Source organism: Colletes latitarsis, chromosome 14, assembly GCF_051014445.1.
Source record: "Colletes latitarsis isolate SP2378_abdomen chromosome 14, iyColLati1, whole genome shotgun sequence".
NCBI lineage: Eukaryota > Metazoa > Arthropoda > Insecta > Hymenoptera > Colletidae > Colletes > Colletes latitarsis.
In genome coordinates this window covers 26,333,882-26,361,709 of record NC_135147.1, presented here as the reverse complement: position 1 = coordinate 26,361,709, position 27,828 = coordinate 26,333,882, and the positions used below count along the sequence as shown (strand labels likewise).

Here is a 27,828-nt window from a genome sequence, read left to right as displayed (position 1 = left end):
TCTGGTGTAGTATATGAAATATTTATATATTTACGAAATTAGTCTTTCTATACAATTGCTTGCGCACAGTCACATATTTCATCTGTTTCAATTAATAAAAAAAGTTTATGTAAATGAATAATTAAAATTACTCACTAGTTTGTAGAGCCTGTGTGAGCTTGCCTTTCGCGTAAAATGTTTGGTAATGCGCCTGACTAATAATAAATAGTGACGAATATGTCGATTTGATGCAAATACGTAACACAAAGTTATATTCATATGTACATAGTAATAGTAGTAGTAATAATAATACATATCCGTGAAAATGTTTATAATTTAGTTTTTTGCAATTTAGACAATTATTTAAGGCACACTCCACGGTCTTTACCAAGCAATTTTGTTTTGTTCATTAATATTATATAAATAAATGTATACTGTTGTGGATGCTATTAACCTAGGATTTATTATCGTATTACTATTCATAGGAATAATTATTTATACTAAATATAGGTAATAATCTGTTCTGTACATAATTCTATGTCTTTCTTATGAATCTTTTAAAGTGGATAGTCGTATCATTTATTAATGATAATAATGATAGTAACATTAATAAGAATAACAAGATAATGCATAAATGAGATGCATAAGATGAGAGCATGCTCCTTTTCTTTCATTGTGGTATCCGAATCATGAGTAGTAAAAATAATTGAAATATAAAACGAATCCAATGATCTTACAATGTGAACACATTCATGTGTTTTAAATAGTCAAATTGCCAAGTTTTCTTTTTGTAATTGAACAAAAAGCAGTGAGCATATCTAAGGTAAAGAATTATGCAATACATACATAGTTTCGATTATGTCATACATATATAGTATTAATTACATTAAAATTGCATAATACTACTCATGATTTAATTTAATATTAATATAAAATACCTATGCCAACTCTTGACAGTTTATGCATTTGTATGTACAAGTATAGCACCCAGACTTTGTCCTTCTGGTTGCATATTTCTACTTACTATGATACTATTGTTTATGGATAAAAAAATACTAATATATCGCATTGTCGTTGCACGGGCAGTGTTTGCACAGTTTTGTCCATTGATAAGGCACCAGCTTTTAGGATCCTGAGATTCAACCCGCATGCTTCGACAGATTTAAAGGCATATCTAAAAATAAAGCAATGAAAATTAGAGCCATTCATGATATTTAATAAACGAAGTATGTGGTTTTGAATATGTACCTGAAGGAGGTGTGAGAGTTTGTTCCCTGTAGTCTTTGTAATGATGAACTGGAGGAGATGGAGGATGAGGTGGTGGTGGTGCATACAATTGCATAGGAGGTGGATAATGGACGGGCGATGGATAATGCATCCATAAGGGTGCTCTATATGGTCCAGGAGGTAACATTGGTACACCATAAAGTGGATGCTGAAGAGGTGTATTTATAGTACCAATGTATGGATCCACTCGTACCCTTGGATACGAGTTACTTGATGAGTATTTCACAGTTTGTCTGTCATCTGGCTTCAATAAATTTCTCAAAAAGCCTTGTTCATGACTTGGTTTATCTTCTCCCAAGATACTTGTTATACTGTACGATGATAATTGTTTTGGCGATGTTGAAGCACTCGTTGTACAAACAGGTTGTGGCGTTGCACGTCTTTTGGATGCCTGATCTTCTAATGATACTCTCTCCAATTCGCGTAAAATACGTTTGCGAGGTGAAACAACATTAGGATCTAGAAGACGTGCTAATTTGTCGATGATTAAATTTAAAACCTTTCCTGTTGATGTACTATTCGCCTTGCGTGTTGGCTTAATATAATTTGTTACTGATTCTGGAATAAGTAGGTGCGAAGTTGGATCTAATGGACGTCTACGTTTTCTTGCAATTAAGCGAGGATGCGTACACAGACGATTTCTTGGATTTCTATAATAGTAAAAATTAAACTCTGTGGATATCCTACGTCTTGGATGAGCTTGTTTCCAACAATGATCTCTTTGCCAAGGACTTGACTGAACCGATGAATTATCATCAGAGACTGTAAATATAAAGTAACATTAAAATTACCAAGTTACATTTTAAATATTATTTTTCAACTTACCACTAAGAGAAGTAGAACTCTCCTGCCTATTTGGAGTTGTGCTAGCAGGTGGCCAAAAGGTCTTTTTTGGAACTGGAAACCATGTAGTTCTTTCTCCATCCCTACGATGGGATAGCTCCAAAATAAATTTTCCATCTTTAAAAAATTTTAATCGTCCACCAGGCGTTGGAAGTATATTGCTATCAATACGTGTTTCCGAATGATGAGTTGGCTGGGGGCTTGAATTTTTACCATTTGCCTTGGTAAGGGTTGAGTGCAATGTAGGAGGATCACGTGAGCACATTTCAGTTGTGCCTCTCACGTGACCTGCGTGAGCATGACATTCTGCTGACTTCTCACGCATGCTGACACTTTACCGATATCCATTTTCCTCCGCTTGACCTTTCATACTTTAGCCTCTTAATGTCAATTAAAGAAAAGAGGCAGGACTTCTTAACGTCCTTCTCTCAAAGCTATGAATGATAATTGGTAGAGACTTATTACAGTACTCTCATTTCACAATTTAGGAAACACATCTTTTAAAAATGAATTCAATAAAACTGAAGATATATATGACAGAACCAAACATCCAGTTGGTTATACTAAAAAAGTTTCTCAACAATAGTATCAAAATTAGTATATAATATAGCTTCCTTTAACGATCAACAAAGTTGATAATAATGTAGAAATACAATCATATTGGTATTATTTGTTTAAAACTGTCAAATTGACATTAGTCAAAAATTGACAGTGAATAGCAGCATTGCTATGAAATTTAACTAATATTTTTTCTTATGCCCAAAAACAATTGTTTGGATAATATGCCAATTAATATATATTAATTGAACAGAATAACATTTAATCAGAAAGGGCACTATCATTGGTTCGTCAGCAACATTTTGCGCAAAATTCCAAAAGGAATTTGATATACATGAGTGGCAATCGCTAGACACCCACCCACCCACGCACTGCCGCCTTCTGCGACGACTTCTATTCCATCTCGAAGAAGCGGCTCATCACGTTAATAGATGTCTTCGAAGCCAGCCGCGTTATATTTTCCACGAATTATTACAACTGGTGTGTAACTTGGCTTTCTAAGCGCGAGATATTCACGGACCAAACACGGGACGGGCACTCTATAGTGGAAAACACGATTTGGCCGACACATGTGTTTCACTTCACCCACGAAAGGTTTACGTGTCCACGGTAATTGAGCTTATTCGTTCGACGACCCTTTAGAACGTGCGTCCACCATCGTTTTCCTCGTGATTTTCGATGTTCAGATGTGAAAAAAAACAAGAATTTCTCGCCTTCGTGTATCCTTCTCGTCGACAACACTGTGGCGGTTCGCGGTCCGCGCGTTCCTCCGTTTCTCGGTCCAACTCCCACGATCAGTCTGCAACACTTCCTTCAAAGTATTGAAGTTACGTCGAATCTATTACAAGCTCGACGTTTAGAAAATATTATGAGCTTCAACGTCATTTTCAATCAATTTAAATTTTTAATCTACTTACACCTTAATAATCGTCATAACAACGTAATTTTATTAAATGTCTGTCCAGCATAATATAAAGGTGATGTTATAAATTTTAAAACTCATTCGTCTCGCCGTCGTTTGTATTTTGTTCGTATTTAATAAACCAATCAGATTCGTGTCTTTTGGTACGGATGAAGTTGGCGCGCAATATTTTTGATCCCCGGTCTAACGTTAATAAACGATACTCGTAAATTGCAATTCGCATTCTCGTAAATTTCACGCAAAGATTCGCAATGCAACTTTTGGAAGAATACCACGAACTTATTGAGCGCGATGCAACTGATATTTCCTATTTATGGAAACTTATACAAATATTTCTTTACTTCGTATGTGCAATCAGCGGTTACGTTTGTAGCATTTTATTCTATTTGATATGGGTATAATAATAATATAATTTGTTTTATCCTGATATTTTAAACAAAATCATATATCTATCAATTTTTTTATTATAAAATTTCAAGCAACAGTCTTTTAATGGAAACTGTCCACTTTGGGCAAAATCTGTTTCAATGTTAATAATGGACTCAATATTAGATGACACTGTTAATAAATATACAACAAATTCAAGTTATACAGATTGGTGGAACTATGTCATTACCACTTATGATTATAGATATAAGTGCATCATGTATTTTATGACATGTTTTTTGTCCTGTATATTTGGAATTGTATGGCTCACTTTATTTTTCATCTGTGGAAAAGGTGGCTATAATATGATGATGCAAGTAATTACAATTATTATTCTTAATTCTAATCAATAACAATGTAAAGCCATTGGATGTTATATCAATACATAGATTACAAGCACCATGGAGAATTGTTCCTTATGCAATGTTTTTTAATTTAATATTTGCAATAATAACAACATATATCACCATTGACTTAGAGGAAGGATATAAAAAATTTAGTAATGATGTAAAGAATGTTTTCTTCAAAATGAACAGCAATTATGAAATACCAAAGAATATAAGGTGTGAAATACAAATTACTGTATTTCATAGATAGTGTTTTAATTAAAATGTATTTACAGTGAATGTGAAATTGTACATACATATGTGGAGATGTATAACTTTCAAGCTAATAACACTTGTAAACTGCTTGTTTGGCTTCAGGTTCTTTGTTGCAAATATTTAAATATTTTACTTTTATAATAAGATGTTATATTTATTAAACTATAAAATATTCTTAAGGCTTTTTCAGGTATGATGATGTGGAGTTGGATAGGAGGATTGGTGGTATTAATTTTCAGAGTAGTAAAAATTAATGATTTTAGAATTTTTAAAATCAGGATCTATGAAGTTCCAAACAACTATGTCTTAAATAAAACTGATAAAGATCAAACAGAAAAGTATAACAAGAAACAAAATGAGAAGAAAGATTAATTCAAAGTATTGTTTTTATAAATGTACAAAATATGAATTTATTATAACGATTAATATATAATTGAAAACTCATGGTAACTTTAATGCAAGCAATTGAGTTGTTACTAACATAAACTAAACGTGTTATGAAAATATTAAAATTGCTATGCATGTTAATATGAATATTATATGTTCTTATGTGCATTTATTCAATCAATTTTGTAAATTGAATTAAAAATACAAATATAAGGAATCAATTATTTACTAATTTTATTAGAACGATATGGACATATTTATAGTAAATACAAATATTATTTATAGTCAATATATTCAATATCATTAAAGTTCTGTCATGTATTTCAATAATATAGTAACTGATTTATTTCCTATAATTTGTTCATTTAACAAAAAGTTCTTCAATTTCTAATAATTGTCTGATAGTCATCTTATATATTTGAATCCTTTAATTACTTCTCTGGATTGATACCACTGATATGGAATGTTTGTAGTGTCCTCATTTGAATTATGTAAATGCTGAATATTCCTATCTTTATTGGTATTAGATTCAGATAATTCATTGTAAACTTTTATGATATCTATGCAATTACAATCCATTTTTATTTGATCATTGTGATGCAATTTAATGAAGAAACAATTTGTATTTTGTGTTGGAGGTATATATTGTGGCTTAGGTAAAAAGAACTCAGACATTGAATGACTATCACTTTTTTGTATAAATACAAAAGTGTTTGTAAGATTTATTGGTGAAGATATTGCATCTTGAAATTTAGAACATTCTAACATTGACCTAGAAAATTAATTTTATAACACTTTAATTACATTGATAACAAATAAAAATAAGACTATTGTGCAATGATTTTTACTCACCTCATTAGGCTTAACAGAGGTTTCCTAGAAGTGTGTTTACATTCATAGTGTTCTTCACTATTAAGAATATCAGGTGGAAATTCCAGTCTAATGTGCAGCTTTGGTGACATTATAGTAGCACCAATAAGTATAGCAATTTCTTTTACTTTGCATCCTGTGAGATGAAACTGCAAGTCCAACTGTTCTGATGTACATTTTAAAGAGTTTAATAAGGTTTTTATACAAAATAAATTTCTGTCAGTTGATTTCACATTTTTTTGCATTCGAGTTAACGAATCATATGTAAATGGTATTTGTTGTTTTTGATATAAAATATATTTTAAAAGTTCAATTATAAGTTTCACGCAAGTATTGCTTGTCAAAGGTTCATCCAATGCTACGTGAATATTCATTTTGCCTAATCTTTCTGAACGTGTTTGTAAACAAACTGACACATAACCTGATTCAAATGAAGCGTTTTGTCGAATGGGTAGTACCTGAGATGCCAGCTTGAGCACCGGGTGCACTACTCACACTATGCCAGATCATGTGTACGTGAGCTCGTAGAGTTTCGGAGAGTCGACGAAGGCAAACACATGCCCTCTTTCTCGAATCTCTGAACTAGTAGAGGTCAAAACAGGAATAGAGAATCAGTTTTTGGCCTAAGTCGCGAAATATTTAAATGTCTTTTGCCTTTATTAAAGAGAAAAGTTCGAAGACCGATGCGTTTCTCTGAAAAAAAAACAATTTTTACTTTGAACCAGTAAAAAGTTAAAAATAAGAAAACATGTATGAAATAAAAGTTGTAAACAATAAAATAATACTGTATTTTTGATATGCATTTTATTGTGCATGTTCTATTATTAAAAATTTGTAAGTGTGATACTTTCAATAACATTAAAGTACCTTATGAAGAAATAATTTAGTACTAATTTTAATTTAAGAACAGTAACTTAAACAATTGTGTTCAATGATTATAATCAATTCCAAAGTTGTTATACCTACAGAGAGATGTACAAGCTTTTATTTAATGTTACATGTGCAGAAAATCTAGTTTCTTTTTTAAGATCTTTCATAGAATTTACAACATTTGTGAACACAATTCAACAATGTTGACAACATGTAGCTTTGTGAAATTTTATTTTAATTGTTCAGATACATTTATTTTTGTAGTAAAGTATCCTCTAGCTGTTTGGCTATCGCTTCATTATGACGTCTCGCTGATCAAGGCCATCCAAATGAAAATAAATACATTTAACAACAATAAAATAATCGTTACAAACATTCGTGGCTGTTTTACTTCATTCCTGAAAAAGGTAAACACGCATCTCACGCAATCTCTGCATCACGTATTGTAGAATCGAAAAACAGTATTGTCCAGCAATATAAATGATGTATAAAAGAACGTTTCAACGCTCATGGCTATTTTTGATAAAGGTAATCAAAAAATACAATTAAAGTTTGAACTTTTTATAACAATATCAAAGTAATAGACTAGAAATTACTTCCGTTATGCATATATTTTTTTTCAGTTTAAAAATATTTCGTACCACGTAGCATTTAATTTCTTTCCTTTCTTTCGATTATTATGTAGTCCAAGTTCGAGTCACAAAAAAATTAAAATATACATTTAATCCTTTATACCAATAACATTCTCTTGTATTGCGCTTAAATTCAAGTTTAATTAAATCGTAACCTATATCATAGAAAACTTCGTATTGTTGAATACTGAAATATGAGTGAATTAAGATACTTTCATAATAAACTAAAGTTGTCAAGTAGAAGAAACATTTTATACTGTCTTGCCTGTATAATATTTTTCCTTACTTTCGTTTATCACAATGATCAGTAAGTATTCAAGAGTCTCTTGAGTATCAAATAAAAGTCTCAGTGGACAGAATATAATACAACGCCTACAAAACGTTTTGGGAGACATGAGAGGCGTATTCGAAGCGATTGAATGTAAATATTTACGATGTTTTAAAGGCCAGCTAAGATAATTCTGGGATCTTCAACAGCTTCCTTGATTTTCCTCAAAAACATCACAGCCTCGCGCCCATCGATTAATCGATGATCGTATGTCAAAGCTACATACATCATTGGACGAATTACGACCTGAAAAATTATGATGTTATTAACAATAATAATCGTAATAAAATTGAATGCAAATATAATTTACTGGTTACCTCGCCCTTTACTGCAATAGGTCTATCAAATACTCCATGCATTCCAAGAATTGCGCTCTGTGGCGGATTAATAATAGGCATTCCCATTAGAGAACCAAAAACACCACCATTACTTATTGTGAATGTACCACCATCCATGTCTTCTACAGATATTTTGCCTTTTCTTGCTTTATCGCTCATAGCTGCCAGAGCGATTTCAATGTCTGCAAAGTTCTTATTTTCTACACTGCGAATAACTGGAACAACAAGACCTTTTGGTGTTGCAACTGCGACACTGATATCGATATAGTCTCTATAAACTATGTCAGTGCTGTCTATTACAGCGTTTACTACTGGTTGGTCTTTCAATGCATAAGCACTTGCTGCAATAAATGGACTCATAAATCCAAGTTTCAAACCATACTTCTTCGTAAAACTTTCTTGGTGCATTTTACGGAATTCCATGATGCGACTGTAAAAAGAAAAAGATCAATTTATTAGTGATCATGAAAAGAAATTTGTATTAAAAACAAAATAACAGTTAACATGTAATAACCTCATGTCAATTTCGTTAAACGTTGTCAACATAGCATTTGTATTTTGAGCTTCTTTTAGTCGTTCCGCGATACGTAATCGCATCCTATTCATCTTCACTCGCTGTTCTGTCCTTGTGCCAATTATTTCACGTGTGTAATCAGAGGGAGGTAATTGAACTTTTGCACCTTCTAAAGACTAAAATTTCAAATTTTCGTTAAAAATAAAATACAATAAATGCAAGTAAAGTTTATTTGTAATCAAATGTACATGATAATTCTTACTTGAGCATGCTTAATTGCAGCAACTGGCATGGAGGCTGTAGGTGCTTGCGGAGGTGGAGGACGAGCTGCTGGAGGTGGTACAGCTGATGGAGGTGGAGGTGGTGCAGCTGATGAAGTAGGCGGCGGCGGTGGCGGTGGTGGTGGTGGTGGTGGAGGTGCTGCAGCAGGAGATGGTGGAGATGGAGCCTTTGCAGCAGGCTTTGGTGCTTCTGCTGCTGGTGCTGCTCCACCAGTAGCACCAATGTCAAGAGTACATAATTTTTGTCCTGGTTTTACAGTAGCACCATCTTTTACAAAGATTTCTTTTAGAACACCAGAACCAGGTGCTGGTACAGGAACTGAAGTCTACAAAAGTATTATCATAAATTTACTAACTATAAAATACCAATGTTATTTATAGGATTATTTTACCTTATCTGTTTCAATTTCACACAGAACATCATCTTCCTTAACTTGATCACCAACTTTCTTTTCCCATCTGACATCTCCTTCACTTACACTTTCTGCAAACGCTGGTACTACAACTTCCTTTAAGTCCCCTGTTGCATACAAATATAATACATATTAGAATTTATGATACTATTTTTAGTATACTCCTTGACTGTTCAAAACTGACTTACATAATGAAGATGTTGAATGTATATATCTTGCTTGGTCTATCCGGCAGTGAAATTTCTTATATTTTGTACACCTAAATGTTTTTTAAAAGTTTAGATTAAGACTGTTCTATTAAATATTATAATAAAATATACTATATTATTAATTTATTCTAACTTTTTTTTTAAACGCAGTAATTTTGGTAAAACTTGGTAACCTTAAGCTAATTTAATCTTTTTGATGTGCTTTTTAACTTACAATCGAGAGTTCTTGTTGATCACATGTTCGGTGTGGATAAATAGTATGCGCCCTACAAAAATGATTTGATACAATTAGTAGTTTATGTTCATGGTTATCCCCAACGTTGATATGCCTCTCTATAAAGATAATTTTTAAATTTTCAACATATCTCACCACTTCCTTAACGTGTTATCTTCAATACCAATTAGTCTTACCTTGGCTAGATAAAGACCTCACAACCTGAAAAAGATGTTAATATGTATAATTTTATAGTGACCGATCGTTAGGAAATTTAAAGGGGAATGGGAGAGGGGAGAAGAGGGTCAAAATTAAAAATTTCAACTTCAGATAATTAATAAATTCCAAGATATTAATAAAGAAATGTTGGGAATTATATATGCTCCTGTTTTACATATACAAACGCACACGTTTCAGCTTTTGTTGGTCGGAAAATGTTAGTTTGCAATATACTACTCTAAAGTAACCTAAATATGTAGAGTTGCACTCGTTCCGGGTCGCAGCAGTCCTCCATTCGGCGATGAAATGAGAAATAACCATACCTAACCTTTTATCTCGGAAATTATTAAATATTCGAAGCTAAAATTTCATATTTAAAATCTGTACCTCTCCCCTACCCATACTTCAAAATTCATGTCGACCGACCACTAGGGTCTTTCGGAACTACAGGCAAATACAATATAAATTTTTATAATGAAATTCAACACAATGTATTTGGATGGTTTTTTTCATATATGTTGGCAGAAATATGGTACTTAAGAAGCAAGATAAAAATAGGTATTGTTTCTATCATAGAAAAGAAGTATAACTGTAAGTTATAAGTAACTCAAGGTTGGCCAAGATCGGTTATTTAACAGTTTTTAATTCGCATTCGACGATCGTGCGAAATTAATGATTTTTCATTGACAGATTACATTGACGATGGATTGAGTGAAGGGTGTGAGAAGCGTTAAAATGATATTATATAATGGATCTCACAGGTAAGGGTAGTACTGTAATAACCGTGGTAGCAGATTCTTACTAAAAAGGGCGTTAGATTATTCTTATTTAAAGCATGTGTCACGAAATTTCAAACTATCAAGCGAGGAAGAGACACGAATACCAAAAGAAACTCACCTTCGTTCGTGATATACTAATTCGTGTTATTGCACGAGGCACGAACCGCGAACAGTTAGACAGCATCGCGGCCATCCTCAAATGGCAAATTATACTCAGGTGTTCGTTCACGACTCTTATGATGGTGAAGATTCCTCACCGAGGAAGTAATGCCAAAGACGTGTAGAGAGATCGCCGATAAGTCTGTCTGACCTGAGTCGAATTTTTCTAGTTGTAAATTAGCGCCTCTAGCGATCGAACCTTGAACCGATACTGATGGATTCCGAAATCAGTGAACATTGTTTGCCACAAACTTTGATCTAGAAAGGGAGCAAAATAATTGTTGCTACAAACATTACAATAATTTTAGATATTGGATGCATTGAAATTTTATATTTTTAAAACTACCACGTATTTTTCCATTAGAAGCATTACATTACATTATTATATAAATATTTAAGAGTTATTTGGTAGAAACTGTAATAAATAATATTACAAAATCAAAAATACTTAAACTAATAAGGCGAGTAATACTGTAATCGAATATTTCGTATCGTGTATACTTTATAATTGTAGAATGTCCATTATGTGTATTGTATGATCAAATGTTAGAAAAAAAATCACTGTTACTAGAAATGACTACACATACGAATTGTGACAGCTGATAATGACGATAATCCTGTCCCTAAGGTTACCTTCGAAATTATTTTATTAGTATGTTACAACTTCATATCATATGATTGCAAATAGTGTATTCTATTTAAAATAGACCAACGATTAATTATTTTAGACATTATTTTGTGTCAAATTAGTTGAATTCTCAAACGATCTTGCAAGAAATTTTAGTGCAGAAAATGTTGTGGACCTAGTTGCAAATATTATGAACGATCTCTACTATGTTCGTGAGTTCGTGACTGGGTTTTAGTTTTTAAACGTGAACAGTGAAGATCTAATTGAATGAATCGAGTACGGTGCGGTGGTTGTATCCGAAAACATATTTGTTATGAACGCAACACGCAATAATATTTGATCGTTAACCATTGAGTAAAACATTTAAATGTTAAGAAGACATTTTTGTTGAGCCTAACTATTTGACAGTAATGTGTGCGTTGTTTATCGAGGTTGACGAGATTTATTGTGCAACATGGCGATTATATTTGAATGATAAGTGCACGTCGTTTTGTTATTATTTCATTTGTATTGCAGGAATTACATATTTTTTCTCACGATAGTATACACAATATGTATACACATTGATCGTAATATTCATAATTACGAATGAAACTCGTTGTAACTAAGTAATCACGTTTGAAAAGGTTAAAGATAATATAAGAACATATTCTCCTATATGTTGATAACTTCTCCTGCACGATATTGAACCATTATTCGTAGTAGGTTATTTTTAGGTAATTTTTGACAACGTTAGCGTTGACAATACCTGTGAAGATACAAATATGTGTGCTATTACAGATTTACAAATTTCTAAAAAGTGTCTGTTTGTACAAAGTAATAAGACCATAACAGGATAAACTATGCAGTATGTGAATCTTTTTACACCTAGCTCAGTGCGTTTCAGGAGTCACATGACTGTTAAAAGAACTGTAGGCTCAAATGCACTACGATAATTAAAGTGCCAGTATCGACAGTGTAATGAACGGCAGTGGATTCAGAGGAAGAGGCTTTGGACCACGGGGTGCTCGTTCAACTGGTCCAACCAATGGCTTTATTGGACCCCGATTTCCACATCCTAATTTTAATCATCCACGATCATTACATAGATTATCTGGATCTGAAAAATGGGTAGAAGGTCCAAATTTTGTACCATGGCAGAAAAATTTTGTTCCACGGCCTCAATATAGGAGTAATTTACAATATCGACCAACTAGCAGAGGTAGACCAGTGAATAGTCGGGGAATATTAAGGTTTTCTGGTCCTGGTAGATCACCAGCTCCTCAATTTTGTGCAAGTTTTGTAAGAAATCCTGGACCCAGGGTACCATTGCTGCAAGAAGAACAAATTATAGAAGAAGATAAGTCTGTGTTGGTGCCACAAATTCCTCTACTTGGTTCTGAAGAGGAACGTCGACAAAAAATTACAGAAACAGCTGACAAATTGAAGGAGAAATTATCTTCCATAACAGAAGAAGAACTTACAAATTTTTGGGAAGATGATTTGTCTGTATTACCAAATATTGGTTCTGAAGAAAATAATACTCAGAACAAAGGTATTCCTGAGCTCAGACATGAACCACCTGAACTTGATCTAAGCTTTACTGACTTTAGGGATATAGGCAGGATTGATTGCAATAATTCAAAATTTGGCAATGTGGAAGATAAAATTGATAATGATGACATTACAATCACTTTTGAAGGTGAAGCTACAAATTCAATTACCAATACAAATAATGAAATTATTGTCATAAATGAAAGTCAAGAAGAAACCTTGAACATCTCAGATTCAGTACATGAAAATGACTTGACTCAACCAAATTTATTGTTGGAAGATACTAACTGTCAGGAACAGACCCTTGATGATTTACCTGATTCTGGATGTAATTTAGAAAACTTACATTTACAATGTGATAATGTTGCACAAAGTGTAGTACCTTCAGATGCAAATGATACTGATAGAACTTTATTGGTTCCAAATTTAGATGAGAACATAAATTTTACATCAACAGAACCTATCAATGATTTAATAAATGAAAAATCACTAGATTTAGATGATGTAGAAACGACTTCAATATCAGCAACAGTTTTAAATGATCAAGATGTATCTCAAGTAAACTTCTCACAAAGTCAAAATACATTGCAATCAGATACACAGAATATAGATACAAGTACTGTTCAGAATATTAATGTAGATTTACAACAAAATGAACATTTGAAATCAAATTTACACCAACTACAAGATAATGTACAGACAAATTTATCTGAAGAAGAAGCTTGTCACATTTCGACGAGTATATCTGATTCTTCTCAGAATAATTCAATACAATTTTCACGTCCTAGTGAAGAGATTCAGACAAATATTGTCTGTGACTCAAAATCACCAATATGTTCAACTTATAGCGAAGTACAGAAATTAAATAATCCACCTGCTTTTCAACCAAGGATATTTAACATACCTCCTAGGTTTGCTCCAAGAATTCCTGGTCCTAGGTGTCGATGGTCATTTCAACAGAATGGAAATAATTTATTTTTTAGGGGACCACAGAAATTACCTTTTCATGGTAATCGAATGCCACCACCAAGACACATTGCACCATATAACATGACTGATTTAGTTCCAATTACATTTGATCCACGTGCACCACCACCATTTACACATAATGTACCTGCCTTGAGCCATGACTCTCAGCACCATGCATTAGTGCCATTTTCTTCTAAAGATCTGCCACTTACGTTTGATCCCAGTGAACCTCCACCAAATATAAGAATAATATCAGTAACTGAACCATCTAATAGACAAGAAATTACGCAAACTATGCCGCCTTTAGATTCAAGAAACCAAATAATAACTACTCCTCCAAATAATATAGAAATTATGCAAACCCCTGCCTTTGATCCTAGAGAACCACCTCCTAGGATCTCGAACGTAATTGCGAAAACTAATGAAACCTTACCTGAGTTTAATCCTCAACAACCACCACCAAAAATTCACAAACGAGATGAAACTCTACAACCACCACCAATCTTTGACCCACGACTTTCTTCTCAAGAACGTTCTAAGCTAATTGCTCCATTAAATACTCCTGGAGCTCATATGATGGGAATAAAACTAATGGAAACATCACAAATACCAGTTCTCAATATAACACCTGCTTCAGCAAATTTTTCACAACCTTTGCCAGTAAATATGCCTTCACATCAGACTTTCATGCCTAATTTACCAGTTAATTTTCCATCTGTTCTACCACAGGCAAATAGCAGGCAGGTAATGATGCAGGAATTTGCACTACCTGTACCACCTATAAATATCACTGATGTTCCTCTACCTATACCACAAGAGCCTTTACTTGAAAAAGATCCTAATCACCATCATGGTATAAATATGGATGATGGACTGGAAGACATGCAGGAAGCAATGGAATTTGCAAAACAAATAATGAATATGACAGAAGAAATGAAGATTAATCAAGATGCATCATCAGTATTACCTGAAACATTGTTTACCCCATCAAAAATTCCTGTACCATTCGAAAATAAACCATGTTTTTCATCGGCAAATCAAGTAAATGTAAATATTACAAAGAAACAAAAGAAAAAAGATAATAAAAGTAAAAAAAGTAAACACAATATAATTTGTGGACCTGGATTAACACTTGAAAAACATGAAGAAACTGGATTAATAGATGAGGAACAGTGTGTACAAAATCTAAACAAAAATATTGAAGATGTACTATTGGCTGGTGATCAAATACGGCCCAAAGTGGTGTTTAACTTAAATTCCAAAACAAAGGTAATACAGAAACCTGAAGAATGGCACAGAACTCCTATAAACATTCCTGAAAATAAGGAAACTTCTCAACAAGTTACAATTGAAAATCTTCATAAAGAAAAGAAACAATCTAAAAAGCATTTTGAATACAAGAGAAATAATACAAATCAAGCGAAGAATCAGGAAATGGAACATAGTTCTAAAATGAATTCAAAGACATCTATGTTTGACAAACCAACTGATGCATCTTGTCATCAGGATTATTTCAATGATTCAGAAAAATTACATTTACAAAAAAGTCAAAAATTAAAAAATGAATCTAAAAAGACAGAAGTTCCTACCTCAGAATCATCTTGGAAAAGCAGAGTAATCAACCGTTTTCTGAAAATGAGTAAAAACGATATTTGCAATATGGTAAACAATTCGAGTCTTCGCAAGTTCGACATTGCAATGAAACATCTAGTAAAGGAAAGAAGATCATCCCTATCCTTAAAAATGAGAAACACAGAAGATGAGAAAATGAAAGAGTATGATAGAGAAGAATTCATGACTCAGTTAAATGCAATGTTGGATCCAGGTGCTGTTGTAGGTATTACAGATTTGCCTACAGAATTTATACATCATTTGAGTGAAGTTTTACAGCTGGATCCCATGCCATCTGATATAGAATCATCAGAAAAGCAAAGCGCAGATATTGACAAAGATAAAACTATAAATCAAAACGATACTTCAAAAACATATACCTCTGAATATTTAAATCAAGAAAGCAAAGAAGAACGTCCTTTAGTTGAATGTACGCAACATGAAAATAAGTTACTTGAACGCGTGGAAGAAAAGTCTTTTTACACTAAGGAAGAACCTAGTCATTATTCTTTGACTACAGAATTGAATTTAAACATTTCACGGGAAAACACTAATTCATCGAAAAAATCATTGCTGAATAAATCAAACCCTGAACCTGAGAGTACGTATAAAATGCAACAACCATTATTTAATGAAGCAGATTTAGATGATATATTGTCACAAGTCACAGAGAGGACAAAAAATCTACCTAACACGTTTTCAACTTCGAGAGAGTCAAGAAAATCTGTAGAAACACATAAAGCTCCTTCACTGTTGCAATCTGTAACAAAACCTTTTGAATGTAACTCATTCGCGCAGTTTTTTAATACGACGGCGGCTGATCTTGATGATATTTTTTCAGCTGGAATTGCCCGAGCTAAGTCACTGAGCAAAAGCACAGACTTGATTAATTCGAGAGTACGTAAATCCAGTTCTGAGGACCGAAATACATTTAGATCTGAGAAGTATGAGAATTTTAATAGAAACAGGCGAGAGGATTCAGATACGTTTAGATGTGAAAAGTATGAGAGATGGAACAGGAAAGAGCGTGAAGATCCGGAGACTTCCAGATCCGAAAAGTATGAGAGATGGAAAAGGAAGGAGCGAGAGGATCCAGATATGTTCAGGAACTTAACGAAAGAAGAATGGGAGGCTAAGCATGGGTCGATGAATGCCGCAACTTCGATTGTTATACGAAAAATTTCTTCTAACAGCGCTGAAAATTTAAGCAGAGACAGCAGGAATTATCAGTCCCAAAGATATTGCTCGTCGGATTCACCTATGAGGCACTTGAGCATGAGTCCCACGACACGCGAGATTCCCGCATATAATCCGGAGAGATGCAGTATTAGTCGCTATAATGAATTGGAGGACTTGCGAAGGGCAGAGTATTCAGAGAGCAGCAGTGACTCTAGCACAAACAGTTCTAGCGACAGCGACGAGGAGACCGTCTCGACAAATGTAACGAAATTGTTGAAAGTGATCAAGGAGAACGAAAAAATTGCTAAACAGAAAACACTGAACGAGACGATCAGAGATGAGGTGACTGCTGAGATAGAGAAAAAGTGGAAGGAAAAAAGTAAGTACAGGGATCGGAAGTTCCGCAAACGCGAGAAAAGAAAAAGAGACAGGAGGGACAAACGGAAGAAAAAGAAAAGAAGAAAGAGAAATTCTCATTCGGATCTGTCAAAGTCCAGTGAACAGTCGGAAGAGTTTCGGTTGCTAACGGAGGATGAAATAAAGAAGGAGGTGGTCGTTAAAGAGGAACCAGAGACTATGTTCGAGGAAACTGTTCTTCAAACGTCCAATAATGAAATTAATACCACTCTCACTGTTGTTCCCGCTACAATCAACAAAACGGCCGAATCAGTTTCACAGATTGAATTTCCAAGTTCGGAGACTGGAAAGCATCAAGTTCCTGCAATTATCTGCGATAAGATGCCATTGCAAGTTAAGATAAAGTCGACTACTATTTCTATGATGGTGCAACCGAAAACTAAGGCACAACTCAAGCAAATGCCAGAGTCTGGTGACCCAGTGCAGAAACAAACTATAGAGAAATCAACTGAAATTGCTAAGAGTAGTACTGATAGCGAAAAAATGGAAGAACAAGTAGAAGAGAACAAAGATAAAGAAATAGCTAAAACGAACAATGACCAGATAGATGCTTATTTATCCACGGATAACGTTTTGTCTCAAACTAATACATCGTTAAATGCTACAGGACAACGACACACTGAAATTATCAGTGGCAACAATACAGCAAACATGGTATCATGTAACATTACAAATCCTGTTATTGAAATTAATACCAACGATCAGAACACTGATCTAAAAGCACTAACAACAAGTATCCCTTTAACGGAAACTAAAGGCGGCTACAAAAAGATAGATATAAAGGCGTACAAGGAACGTGCTTTACAAAGACGCTTGAAGGAGGAGGCTAAGTTAAAAGAAAATTCTGGGATTTCTATTTCGTTGGCTCACAACTCGCAACATGCTTTGCCATTAAATAAGACACATAATGAAACTGAAACATTAAGTACAATGGATAAGTTAAAGGTAACAGAGGTGGATGTAAGTAAAGCACAGTTGAAGGATCCACGTTTAACTAAAATGAGAATAGTGAATCAATCGGTAGCTTCTTCCAAAGAAATTTCCAGCAAAGAAGTTAAAGAAAAAATTAATTTGGAAGGAGAACATCTATACACGGACGTCCTTCAAAATAATACGGAATTTTTAACCTCTGTACAGTCGAAGAGCATTAACGAAGGACCAACATCTCGTTCGGTAGATATCGATTTAAGCCCTCTTACAGATTCTGCTAAATCTAAGGATCATAAAAGTGACGCTAAACTATTGCCACAAGAAGAACTAGTTAATCGAGAATTAGAAGACCACCGAATGAAAGTTGCGCCTAGAATAGAATCAGAAGAGAAGAAATCAAAGAAATCATCGACTACGGCTGAGTCCACTAAGTTTAAGAATATTCGATCAGAAGGAAGCAAAGAACTGAAATTGAAGAAAGACAAAAAATCAACGGAGAAGAAAAAGAAATCCATGAAATCTAAGTCTTTGGCAATAGAGAAAGATTTGAAACATTCAGACGAAACTGAAGAGACACAGAATCTATTAATTTCAAACATAAACAGTGCCATTAAGACTGAAATTGAGAGGACAAATAGTAGCGACTCTCGTGAATCGTTGCAAAATGAAAAGGTGAACGAGAATTTGTTAGAACCTACAATACATGCTAAGAGTGTAGTAATAGAGCATAGTATTAACTACGAAGTGAATAAGGAGTCAGTTAATACTCAATCTATAATAGTAGAGAAAAACAATAAAAGAATTGTATGTGATAACGAAATAGCAACAGATATTAATAAAATACTCCCAAAGAATCAGCAAGTTATAGATCAAAGAAGAATAGAAGCTGACCAAAATTCATTAAATTCAAAAACGAGAGAAAATAGTGTTAAGGTGACTGACGAAAATAGTTCTAAAAGTCTTGATATAAATGACATATCGCCTAAGTGTATAGCTACTGAAAAATTGAACAAAGAGAAGAATATAAAGAAAGAAGTACCTTTTCTTAATGATATTTTATCAGATTCCTATAATAAACCTGTCTCAAATACAATAGTTTCTACTGAAAATCCATACTGCATCAATCAAGAATTACATTTTTCGTGTTTAAGTAGCGATGAAAATCTAAAGAATGATGCAGTTGACAGTAATTTTACTGTTTTTGCAAAAATAGACTTAGAAATTATTGGTAAGGGTAGTACAAGTTTAAAAACAAAAGTAAATGTCGGCGATCAAAATGAGAACAAATCTACACCTCTGCTGAAAGATTTACAGACCTTGGATGATTGCAGTAAAGCTGAAGAAAGTGAAATAAGATCCCCTGATAGTTCAGGCAGTCCATTCAAAGGTTTCCTTTCAGAATCCATCGAAGACGATATTCACAAAGTATCCCAGTTATATACCATAGAAATGAGCGATGGAGATTCCAAAGAAATTGCAGCAGAAGGCACAGAGGAATGGCTGAAGACGCGTCTGAATGACAGACTCATTACAGAGACAAGACGTGACGATAACGATTGTGAGAACAACCCTTCAAAGGAAATGAAAGAAACAAATGAACTAACATCAGTTTGCACACCAGTAGAAAAGAAATCAAGTACCACTGAAAATATTATTGCTTACAAAACATGTGATCGTTCTAGTGGTGTAAATAACATTGAAACTGTTGTAAGAGCGTTAGAGACAAGGGATAAGGATATATCAGAGGAATTTCATACTTGTAACATTAATATACGCCGGAATGACGTTTCACCAATACTTGACTTGGATAGCCAGGATACGTTTGACGAGAATGGTGAACCATTCATTGTTTTGGATGAATACATAGATGATACAGATGGTAGGTCAATTGAAAAATTGAGCACACTTGATTTGGATCTAGAAGATTGTATTGCAAGGGAGATGGATATATTTTCGAGTAGACCTTTGCCAGAAGTAGAGAACTCAATGGATAATGTTAAGTCATCAGACTTTAATTCGATAAATTTCAAAGAGCTATCAAAAGTCTTTGATACAAACGACGTGACGTCTGTAAAGGAAAAGGGGAAACCTACATCTATTGAAACAAATTCTAACATAATGGAATTGTTTACTGATAAAAAGAAAAATATTGTAAATGTTGCAACTACAACTTCTTCTGAATCTAATGCTGATCTAAATTCAAAAATACAGCTGTATCCTAAATTGATGGATCCAGTTGAGCCAGAAGTTCTAATAGAATCATCACAAACAAATGCACCTCTTGTTAATGATATTCTTAAAGAATCTCAAACATCTGATTCATCATGCACAAAAATGGAAAAGACTGCACCGAAAAGTTTTTGTTGCATTGATATACCAGGAAATAATTTACAGCATGATGTATTTTCTAACGCGAAATCGGAGACTACGTATCCTAAACTATTGACAAATTTAAATGTAGCGAAACCTGTCTTATCGAAGTCATCGGAAAATTTGTCTTTAGTTCCATTATCAACGTCTGAAGTAAATGTTGAATTTCTAGATGTGAATAACAAAACTCTAAAACCGAACAAGAGAACTTTAGAGCTGAATGAGAAGACTGTAGAAGTGAACAAGAAAACTCCTGTGTTGAATGAGAACACTTTACAGTTGAACAAAGATGCTACAGAAGTGAACAAAAAAACTTCAGAACTGAACAAGAAAACTGTAGATGTGAATAACGAAATTGCAGAGGTGAACAAGGAATTTTCAGAACTGAATAAAGAAACCTCAACAAACAATAAGGAAATTTTAGTGCTGAATAAGGAAACTTCAGAGTTGAACATAGAACCCAACACTTATGAAAACAGTAATAACAAGAAACTAAACCATAGTCCTGGGAATAAAATAATTTCAACTTTTTCTGAAACACCTATCAATAAAGATACATACTTTAATCTTGTTGTAGAACAAGAGAAATCAAAACAATTGATTGAGCTAGTAATGAAAGAACAAGAAATTTCTGGTAAATCTGATAAAAGGAAGGAAAATAAAACCTTACATAAGATGAAAAGCAAGCACAGAATGAAACATAAACGACAGATGAAATGTAACATTTCTAAGAAAGCAATAAAAGAAGCAGTGCGATCCGATAGTGTGAAAGTTAAATATCCAACCACCAAGGAAGCTATTATGGCTAGAATGATTGAGATCGACGTTGAGATTCACAAACTAATGACTGAAAAAATGACCTTGTATCAAAAGCTGAGGAACAATGCTTTACCAACTAATAGTGATTTTCAAGCAAATAACACAATAAATGATAACAAGGAACTCGAAACTACAGTAGTTGGACCAAGAACTCCATCTGCATTAATGTCACAATTAATTCAGAATATAGATGCTAGTCCTGTAACGAATCAATGTGCCAAAACAACGATAGAAATTGTACCCTTAAAGGATATCTCAATTAGTCCTATACAGACAAATAAATCTGAAGTATCCAAACATGAACGTCATGCTGAAAAAAAGACAAATTGTATCTTTACTTATGGTTCTGATAATGAACAGATCGTACATCCTGCTACAGATACCAAAGCTGCAAGTTTTAAAAGAAAGAGAAGACAAAGAGGGACTGAAAGAGTGGTTAATTGGGAGTATAAGCCTGAACCAGCTAAGGATACCTCATCAACTACAATAAAAGAGAAGCAATCTATTGATGCAGCAAAATCATTATCTAAAAAGACCAGTACAAAGCAAGAAGTAATAAAACAAAATTCTAGTCAGGATCCAACATATAAAATTAAATCTCAAGAAGAGTCCAACGATATACCTACGCGAATCAATAAGAAGGATCTACCCTTGGATGATAGAATAGAGGCTTGTAACACTGAAGCAAGTGAACAAATTTCTGAACAAATAGAATCTCAAGTTTGCTGTGATGAATTTAAATCAACAGTGATGGAGCAAGTTGATGAAACTGTTTCCTCATTGAAAGATAATGAAGATGAAACAGAAGCGTTAAATGATACGGATACGGCAAGTTCAGTGACGAAAGCATTGGAGAATAGAACACCGGAGAGATCATCGATATATTCGGATGACAGTACTTGGGACTCCCTTCTTCAAACCCCAAGCGATGATCAAAAGAAGCCTGCTACTGGTCTCGCTCTTCTAGAAGAAACGTATAGGAAAGAAATGGCAAAAACGCGAAGAATAAGAATCGAAGCGCGAAGGAGAAGAAAGCGAAAAAGAATGCGAAGTATGCCGCAAACCGTGAATACTTTGACTCCTGAAGAGGAAGAGCTACCATTGTCTACTTTGTATGTGAAGAAAGTACATAAAAAGAGGAAGCTGCTGAATTTTCTGGACGAACAACTAGAGAAAACAGACAATAATCAACAACTTTGGAAGAATGTGGATGAAGTAATAAATGCTGTGGCAGAAAACAGAACAGAAAGTCTTTATACAGAAAAATCAGGACAGTTATCAGATGAAGATAAGCAAAACAAAATGCCTAATGTAGATTATGTGTCCATGAACAAGGAGGAAGTGAATGATACAGAAGCAAACCTTGAACCTAAATCATTAAAAGAAGAAGAGACACAAATGGAAATCTCGTCTACATTGAAACATATTAAAGAAGTTCCCATTGAATTGTCTATCAATTCTAATGTCCCAATTCCTTGTGATGGCAAAGATAATGCGGATAGTAATCTACAATTAGCGATTTCTCCTAGTAAACCTCGAAATCTATCAGACAATGAAGGACAACCTCATCCAAATTTGGTCAGTGTAGAATCACTAAATATGGAAGATTCATCTGGTACATCTGTAATTATTGAAACGAATATAATAGAGCCTTCTGTACAGCAAATCGTGGAAGATAATGATGTAGAAACCAGTCAAATAATCTCAGTTGAAAGTTCAGATGCATGCACTATGAAATCAAATACCAGTACTACACAGAATAATCAAAATATTTTAAACATTCCAGAAGCAAATTTAGATACAGAGAGAACCAAAAATGACAACACAGGTAAGACAAACAAGGAATCTAATTTACAAGAGAATATTGTTACCATCGAGAAAACCGTATCATTAGATACCAAGCAAGTAGTAACAGTGCCTGATGATACTAAAAGCAACCATGATAGTTCATTTGAACTCAACAATTATGATGACGTGGCAACGACAAGCGAGATTACTACGTCTGCTACGAAAGAGGATGCCACTGCCGAAATAGAAAACATGGAAGAAGAAATATACAAAGATTCTTTGTTAAACCAAGACACTCAGTTCAATAAGGACGATACAAATGAAGTTCCTGAAAAATCTAATGATCCATCCAAAGATGAATTCTTCATAAGTATAAAAGAGCAGAAAATACCGCGGAAAAGAAGAGAATCTGAACGATCTAACAAATCCTCGAATGAAGAAAATAATAATCGTAATCGTATAACTATACTTTCTCTTACTGAAACAACAGAGGCATGTCAAATGGATGAAGCGTTGAGCAAAAAATTATCTAAACGCAAAAGAGAAAACAGCAAAACATCTCTTCGGAGAAGTTCGAGATACACGGAAGAGTTTACAAAACACATAAAACTTGAGGTTGATGGAAATGTACAGAATACTGAGCAAGATCCACAAGAAAAAAATGTTCAAATGCAGATTCTAAGTATATCGCCCACGCCATTATTGTACGAGGAAGCTGAAAATATTCTGACGAATGTTAAAAAAATTCGTAGTGTTCAAAAAACAATAACGAGTAGAAAACGATACATGCCTACGGAAATTGAAGTTCTCTCAAATTCATCAGGTTCAAGCGACGAGTTGAAATATGTTAAAAGACGTAAACTCACGGTGCTGAAAATGATGAATTGCACAGTAAAATTGGTGGACAGTAAGCACACGCTCTTAAAACCGGATGTAAATCCTAACTTGCTACGAAAGTTTGGAATTTCAAAGATTAATCCATATGTTCATCCTCACTCTGTTCAAGTGCCACCTAGCCCGGATCACCTGTCTCGTGTAAAATCTATACAATCAACGTCAACCAAAGATATCCCAAGTCCCATGAGACGAACTTCAACACCTGAACTTTTACAAGGGCAGTCTAACAAACCGGATAATGTAATGCGATCCTTGACCGATCAAATTTACATAATCAAAGTTAAGAAGGGACCGAAATCTATGAACATTAATTTACTTGAAAATGACGAAGAAAGGTGTACAGATACTGATATTGAAGTAATGCCAATTTTGACGAAAGAGCAAGTTGTTGTAGACATTTCACACGATCGAGAGAAACCGGATATTGAGATCGTGGAGGAGAAAATGATAGTTACCAAGAATCAACATTATAGTGATTCTGGATCAACATTGACTGTGATAGAGACGAAGGACGATAAGGAACTACCAAGGACACAGTATACAGTCCATAAAGGTCCTATTTTAGATATTAAGGTAAAGTTAATTAAGGACCGATGCCATTGTAATAGAAGAAAAAAATGAGAACATTAAAATTTTTTTAAATAATTTCACAAAGGTAAAAATTGTTATGTTATCAGAAAGAAGGGAAAAATGTATTGTATACTCCCGATTCCTATAAAACGTACTTATCTGCAAAGTATAAAGCATTTTAGTTGTGTACAATTTTTTTTCTATTGGTTTTTACTTTTAGGTTTACATTCCATAAAAACTCATATCAACAACGACTATCAGTGTACAAATACGTAGGAATAGTATAAATAAAGTCACCAAAGTTTCTAGTTTCGAAGTTTTTCACTTATTATTCTCCTTTACCTCAGTTTCTTCTTACAGCTAGTCGTTTCCATTCCCTAATATAACTTTTTTAAATTTATTCCTCAGTTCATTAATATTACACGTGCAACACGAATATTTAATAATAATTTTTTATATTCACAATTTATGTTAGTATTACAAGTTTCACTACATTTAATATATTATAAGAACAAATATGTCTTTCAGGTTTTTGAGAATTCATTTCTAGCTGCAAGTGAAGATGGCAGGATTTATAGATACAGTCAAGTGTCTAATGGAATATTGAACATCTATAAAGGTCATAAAGCAGCAGTAACTTGTTTATATGTATACAATACAAACATTACAGACATTGATAAAGAATGGATGTTCTCTGGTTCATTGGATGGAACTTTACGGTGTTACAATGTGACTGTAAGTAAAGCACATGTGATAACAAAATATTTTTATATTAACATTAAAAAAATATACTATATATTGATACAAATGTTCTGTATACCAGTGTATATTATAAATGAATTTTTGTAGAGTGGATTACAAATTAGAGACACAGCAGATGTAGGTAGCCCAATACAGTGCATGGATGAAGCCTGGGGAATAATCTTCATTGGTACTAAATCAGGCCATGTATCACGTTACCATGTGAAGGTTTGTTAAAAGATGTTAACATTGTTTTTATATTATTTGTACATGTATATTATGTACAAAAAATATAATCAGTTAATATTATAGTCAGGTGTTATCAGAGGAAATAGCATACAATTCTCGGATAAATCTGTACTGGCTTTAAAAGCAACTAACGAGGGTCCACGAAGAGTTCTTATTGTAGCATCGCGTAGTCAACCGATAACGATACGAGATGCTCAGAACGGCCTATTTCTTCGCACGATTTGTGGTCAAAAGAGTCATACAGTGTATAGTCTAATGCGTGATAATAATCTGATTTACTGTGGTACAAGTACCACATCTATACTTGTCTTTGATTTCACGGTTCGTAAAAAGTAACATATACAATAAATACTATTCTACCATATTATATACGAAAATTATTCTTTATTTTACTTCTCCTTGCAGAATGGTGATCAAATGATGCAATATGATGCTGGAGTAGGAATCGTGTGCATGCAATTATACAAACAACTATTATTTGCTGGTTGTTATGACGGAAATATTTACGTATTTGATACAAAGGTTAATACTAAAATAATTATAAATTAAGAAGATAGTAGTAACAGGAAGTAATGATATTATATTCTTTGTCAGGATCATCGACTCGTATGCAGTATACCTGGTCCTGGAAATATGTTATTAAGCATGGAAATTATAGACAATAAGGTATCAATAAATTCTATTAAATTAACATAAGACTATTGGAACGTTGTATCAACTACACAGCTATTAAACATAAAGTATAAATATTTATTTTCTAGATTATAGCCGGTAGCAAAGATAAACGTTTGCAGTCATGGCAAATGTCACGTCCAGTACAAGCTTTACTCTAAAAGTTGGAGAACCAGGCTTGAACTGATACATCTTACTCTAGTCGTACTCCTAAGAAAGACTAATGAATTACTTTGGAGTACATCCTATCTACAATAAACTTCTGTGAAATTATTGTACAGATTGAGAGGACTTAATTTGTAATATATATAAATAATCTTATTTACGAAAAAGTGCACATAAACAATATAAATACATTTGTACAGAAAAGTAGATAAATTAAATTATTGGTATCGTGATAAGATTAAAGTATTTCCCAGTACTGAGGATTATGTTAGAGTCTTGGCTGTAAAAAACGATAGAAAAATCTTTATTCCATTTTATCGACTTGCGCTACTGAGGGCAAACCTCTTGTGCCTTGTGCGCGTTGCAAAATATTTTTGGTTGATACTTTTAAATAAAAATACAAATAACATGAGCGCGGCTGCAATAAAGTGCACGCACTCTTCATCGTCCAAAATTCTTGAACCTTTGCACTTGATTTTTCTTTGTACCTGCATACATGTTTGAAAAGTAAACCACGATGTTTTATTATGATATTACATACTTACTAAGTAGTACCGCGATAAATATAAGTAGTAGGATTACTTAATCATATTTGTTACTTCATATCAAATTCATCGGTGGCTTATAATTTTTTATATTTCATTTGATAAGTGCAAAGGCTTAAGGTGTTTAATGTCAGCTAATATAAAAATATTATTTCTGTAATGTGAATAAGAATAATGTTTTTAATTGCATCGATAGAATTCATATCTTTCCATTTAAATTCATCTCTTCAAATAGTACTTGTCGTAAATTCACAAATTTATTTATAATATTATCTTATTATAAATGACTCGTTTTTCACTTGTCAGTTGTTCATTCTTTGATATGTACATAATACATTAACTTTATACATGTTACTTTAAATTTGCATATGTTTTTTTTCATTTCCTCTACATTATATCATTATTTGGTAATACTCCTTTTTTAATTTATTAGTTGGAAAAAGAAAGATGTGTTTCTGTCGATGTGTTAGTGGAAAACCTTAAAATGTGATTGTGATGAAATGTATATGTTAAAGCAACTTGTCTATATTATACATTGTATGAAATATACAATTTTTAAGAAAAGTATAAAATCTAAAGGAATTACATACAATTCCGTATTTTGCTGTGTAGTTTACCTCTAACATATACTATTACATCCAATACACATTGTACTTACAAAATTACACAATCATTCACATGCAAATCAATAATCATATTACGTTGTACTTTGTATAAGTTCATTGTGTATCTAGTATTTGTTATGTGTAACAATAAAACATTGTTCCCACATCTGTGACAAAGTTTGTAGGCACTTGTTTTTGGAAACATATTTTCTATGTAAATTAGTCATAGTAATGTATGTACACAGTTTTAAAATTTTGTATATTAAATTGTACGGAAGTGTTATAAAAAGTTTAATGAAAAACCTATACC

The 27,828-nt window shown here is 33.3% G+C and overlaps 5 protein-coding genes across 8 annotated transcripts; 2 read left to right on the top strand and 3 right to left on the bottom strand.

The window, feature by feature from the left end:
* Nucleotides 1-7: 7 nt before the first annotated feature.
* Nucleotides 8-3,451, bottom strand: H (transcriptional corepressor hairless). Its single transcript, XM_076781851.1, has 3 exons — nucleotides 2,092-3,451; nucleotides 1,228-2,028; nucleotides 8-1,153 (listed from the first exon to the last, which is right to left on the bottom strand). The coding sequence occupies exons 1-3, from the start codon at nucleotides 2,432-2,434 to the stop codon at nucleotides 1,119-1,121; spliced, it is 1,179 nt and encodes a 392-aa protein (XP_076637966.1). The 5' UTR covers nucleotides 2,435-3,451; the 3' UTR covers nucleotides 8-1,118.
* Nucleotides 3,452-3,840: 389 nt separating this feature from the next.
* Nucleotides 3,841-4,614, top strand: LOC143350229 (uncharacterized). The gene is made up of 3 exons (XM_076782181.1): nucleotides 3,841-3,984; nucleotides 4,069-4,328; nucleotides 4,405-4,614. The coding sequence occupies exons 1-3, from the start codon at nucleotides 3,841-3,843 to the stop codon at nucleotides 4,610-4,612; spliced, it is 612 nt and encodes a 203-aa protein (XP_076638296.1). The 3' UTR covers nucleotides 4,613-4,614.
* Nucleotides 4,615-5,214: 600 nt separating this feature from the next.
* Nucleotides 5,215-6,422, bottom strand: LOC143349857 (MAD2L1-binding protein). The gene is made up of 2 exons (XM_076781445.1): nucleotides 5,857-6,422; nucleotides 5,215-5,776 (listed from the first exon to the last, which is right to left on the bottom strand). The coding sequence occupies exons 1-2, from the start codon at nucleotides 6,246-6,248 to the stop codon at nucleotides 5,410-5,412; spliced, it is 759 nt and encodes a 252-aa protein (XP_076637560.1). The 5' UTR covers nucleotides 6,249-6,422; the 3' UTR covers nucleotides 5,215-5,409.
* A 536-nt stretch (nucleotides 6,423-6,958) lies between these two features.
* On the bottom strand, nucleotides 6,959-10,993 carry LOC143350033 (dihydrolipoyllysine-residue succinyltransferase component of 2-oxoglutarate dehydrogenase complex, mitochondrial). Its single transcript, XM_076781802.1, has 9 exons — nucleotides 10,790-10,993; nucleotides 9,871-9,895; nucleotides 9,674-9,725; nucleotides 9,439-9,509; nucleotides 9,230-9,357; nucleotides 8,819-9,163; nucleotides 8,557-8,732; nucleotides 8,022-8,472; nucleotides 6,959-7,950 (listed from the first exon to the last, which is right to left on the bottom strand). The coding sequence occupies exons 1-9, from the start codon at nucleotides 10,862-10,864 to the stop codon at nucleotides 7,816-7,818; spliced, it is 1,458 nt and encodes a 485-aa protein (XP_076637917.1). The 5' UTR covers nucleotides 10,865-10,993; the 3' UTR covers nucleotides 6,959-7,815.
* A 559-nt stretch (nucleotides 10,994-11,552) lies between these two features.
* LOC143350077 (uncharacterized) lies at nucleotides 11,553-27,773 on the top strand. 4 transcript variants are annotated; one of them, XM_076781876.1, is made up of 8 exons: nucleotides 11,553-12,159; nucleotides 12,239-24,544; nucleotides 25,070-25,276; nucleotides 25,391-25,510; nucleotides 25,595-25,852; nucleotides 25,937-26,053; nucleotides 26,126-26,197; nucleotides 26,293-27,773. In XM_076781876.1, exons 2-8 carry the CDS (start codon nucleotides 12,419-12,421, stop codon nucleotides 26,362-26,364), a joined length of 12,972 nt encoding a protein of 4,323 aa, XP_076637991.1. In that variant the 5' UTR covers nucleotides 11,553-12,159; nucleotides 12,239-12,418; the 3' UTR covers nucleotides 26,365-27,773. The 4 variants fall into 4 exon arrangements, with proteins under 4 accessions (XP_076637991.1, XP_076637992.1, XP_076637993.1 ...); XM_076781877.1 differs by having other exon boundaries at nucleotides 11,553-14,620; nucleotides 14,690-24,544; XM_076781878.1 differs by having other exon boundaries at nucleotides 11,553-16,172; nucleotides 16,413-24,544.
* The last annotated feature ends 55 nt before the right edge of the window (nucleotides 27,774-27,828 follow it).

Excerpts from the sequence above, each read along its gene's own strand:
- LOC143350229 (XM_076782181.1), top strand. The coding sequence starts at position 3,841 with ATGCAACTTTTGGAAGAATACCACGAACTTATTGAGCGCGATGCAACT. Across the intron at positions 3,985-4,068 it reads TTTTATTCTATTTGATATGG|CAACAGTCTTTTAATGGAAA; the intron begins GTATAATAATAA and ends TAAAATTTCAAG. Across the intron at positions 4,329-4,404 it reads GGTGGCTATAATATGATGAT|ATTACAAGCACCATGGAGAA; the intron begins GCAAGTAATTAC and ends ATCAATACATAG.
- LOC143349857 (XM_076781445.1), bottom strand. The coding sequence starts at position 6,248 with ATGAATATTCACGTAGCATTGGATGAACCTTTGACAAGCAATACTTGC. Across the intron at positions 5,777-5,856 it reads CCTCTGTTAAGCCTAATGAG|GTCAATGTTAGAATGTTCTA; the intron begins GTGAGTAAAAAT and ends TTAATTTTCTAG.
- LOC143350077 (XM_076781876.1), top strand. The coding sequence starts at position 12,419 with ATGAACGGCAGTGGATTCAGAGGAAGAGGCTTTGGACCACGGGGTGCT. Across the intron at positions 26,054-26,125 it reads TTTACGTATTTGATACAAAG|GATCATCGACTCGTATGCAG; the intron begins GTTAATACTAAA and ends ATTCTTTGTCAG. Across the intron at positions 26,198-26,292 it reads TGGAAATTATAGACAATAAG|ATTATAGCCGGTAGCAAAGA; the intron begins GTATCAATAAAT and ends TTTATTTTCTAG.
- LOC143350033 (XM_076781802.1), bottom strand. The coding sequence starts at position 10,864 with ATGGCCGCGATGCTGTCTAACTGTTCGCGGTTCGTGCCTCGTGCAATA. Across the intron at positions 9,896-10,789 it reads TTAGTATATCACGAACGAAG|GTTGTGAGGTCTTTATCTAG; the intron begins GTGAGTTTCTTT and ends CATCTTTTTCAG. Across the intron at positions 8,733-8,818 it reads CTGCAATTAAGCATGCTCAA|TCTTTAGAAGGTGCAAAAGT; the intron begins GTAAGAATTATC and ends TTGAAATTTTAG.
- H (XM_076781851.1), bottom strand. The coding sequence starts at position 2,434 with ATGCGTGAGAAGTCAGCAGAATGTCATGCTCACGCAGGTCACGTGAGA. Across the intron at positions 2,029-2,091 it reads GAGTTCTACTTCTCTTAGTG|TCTCTGATGATAATTCATCG; the intron begins GTAAGTTGAAAA and ends TTATATTTACAG. Across the intron at positions 1,154-1,227 it reads AACTCTCACACCTCCTTCAG|ATATGCCTTTAAATCTGTCG; the intron begins GTACATATTCAA and ends CTTTATTTTTAG.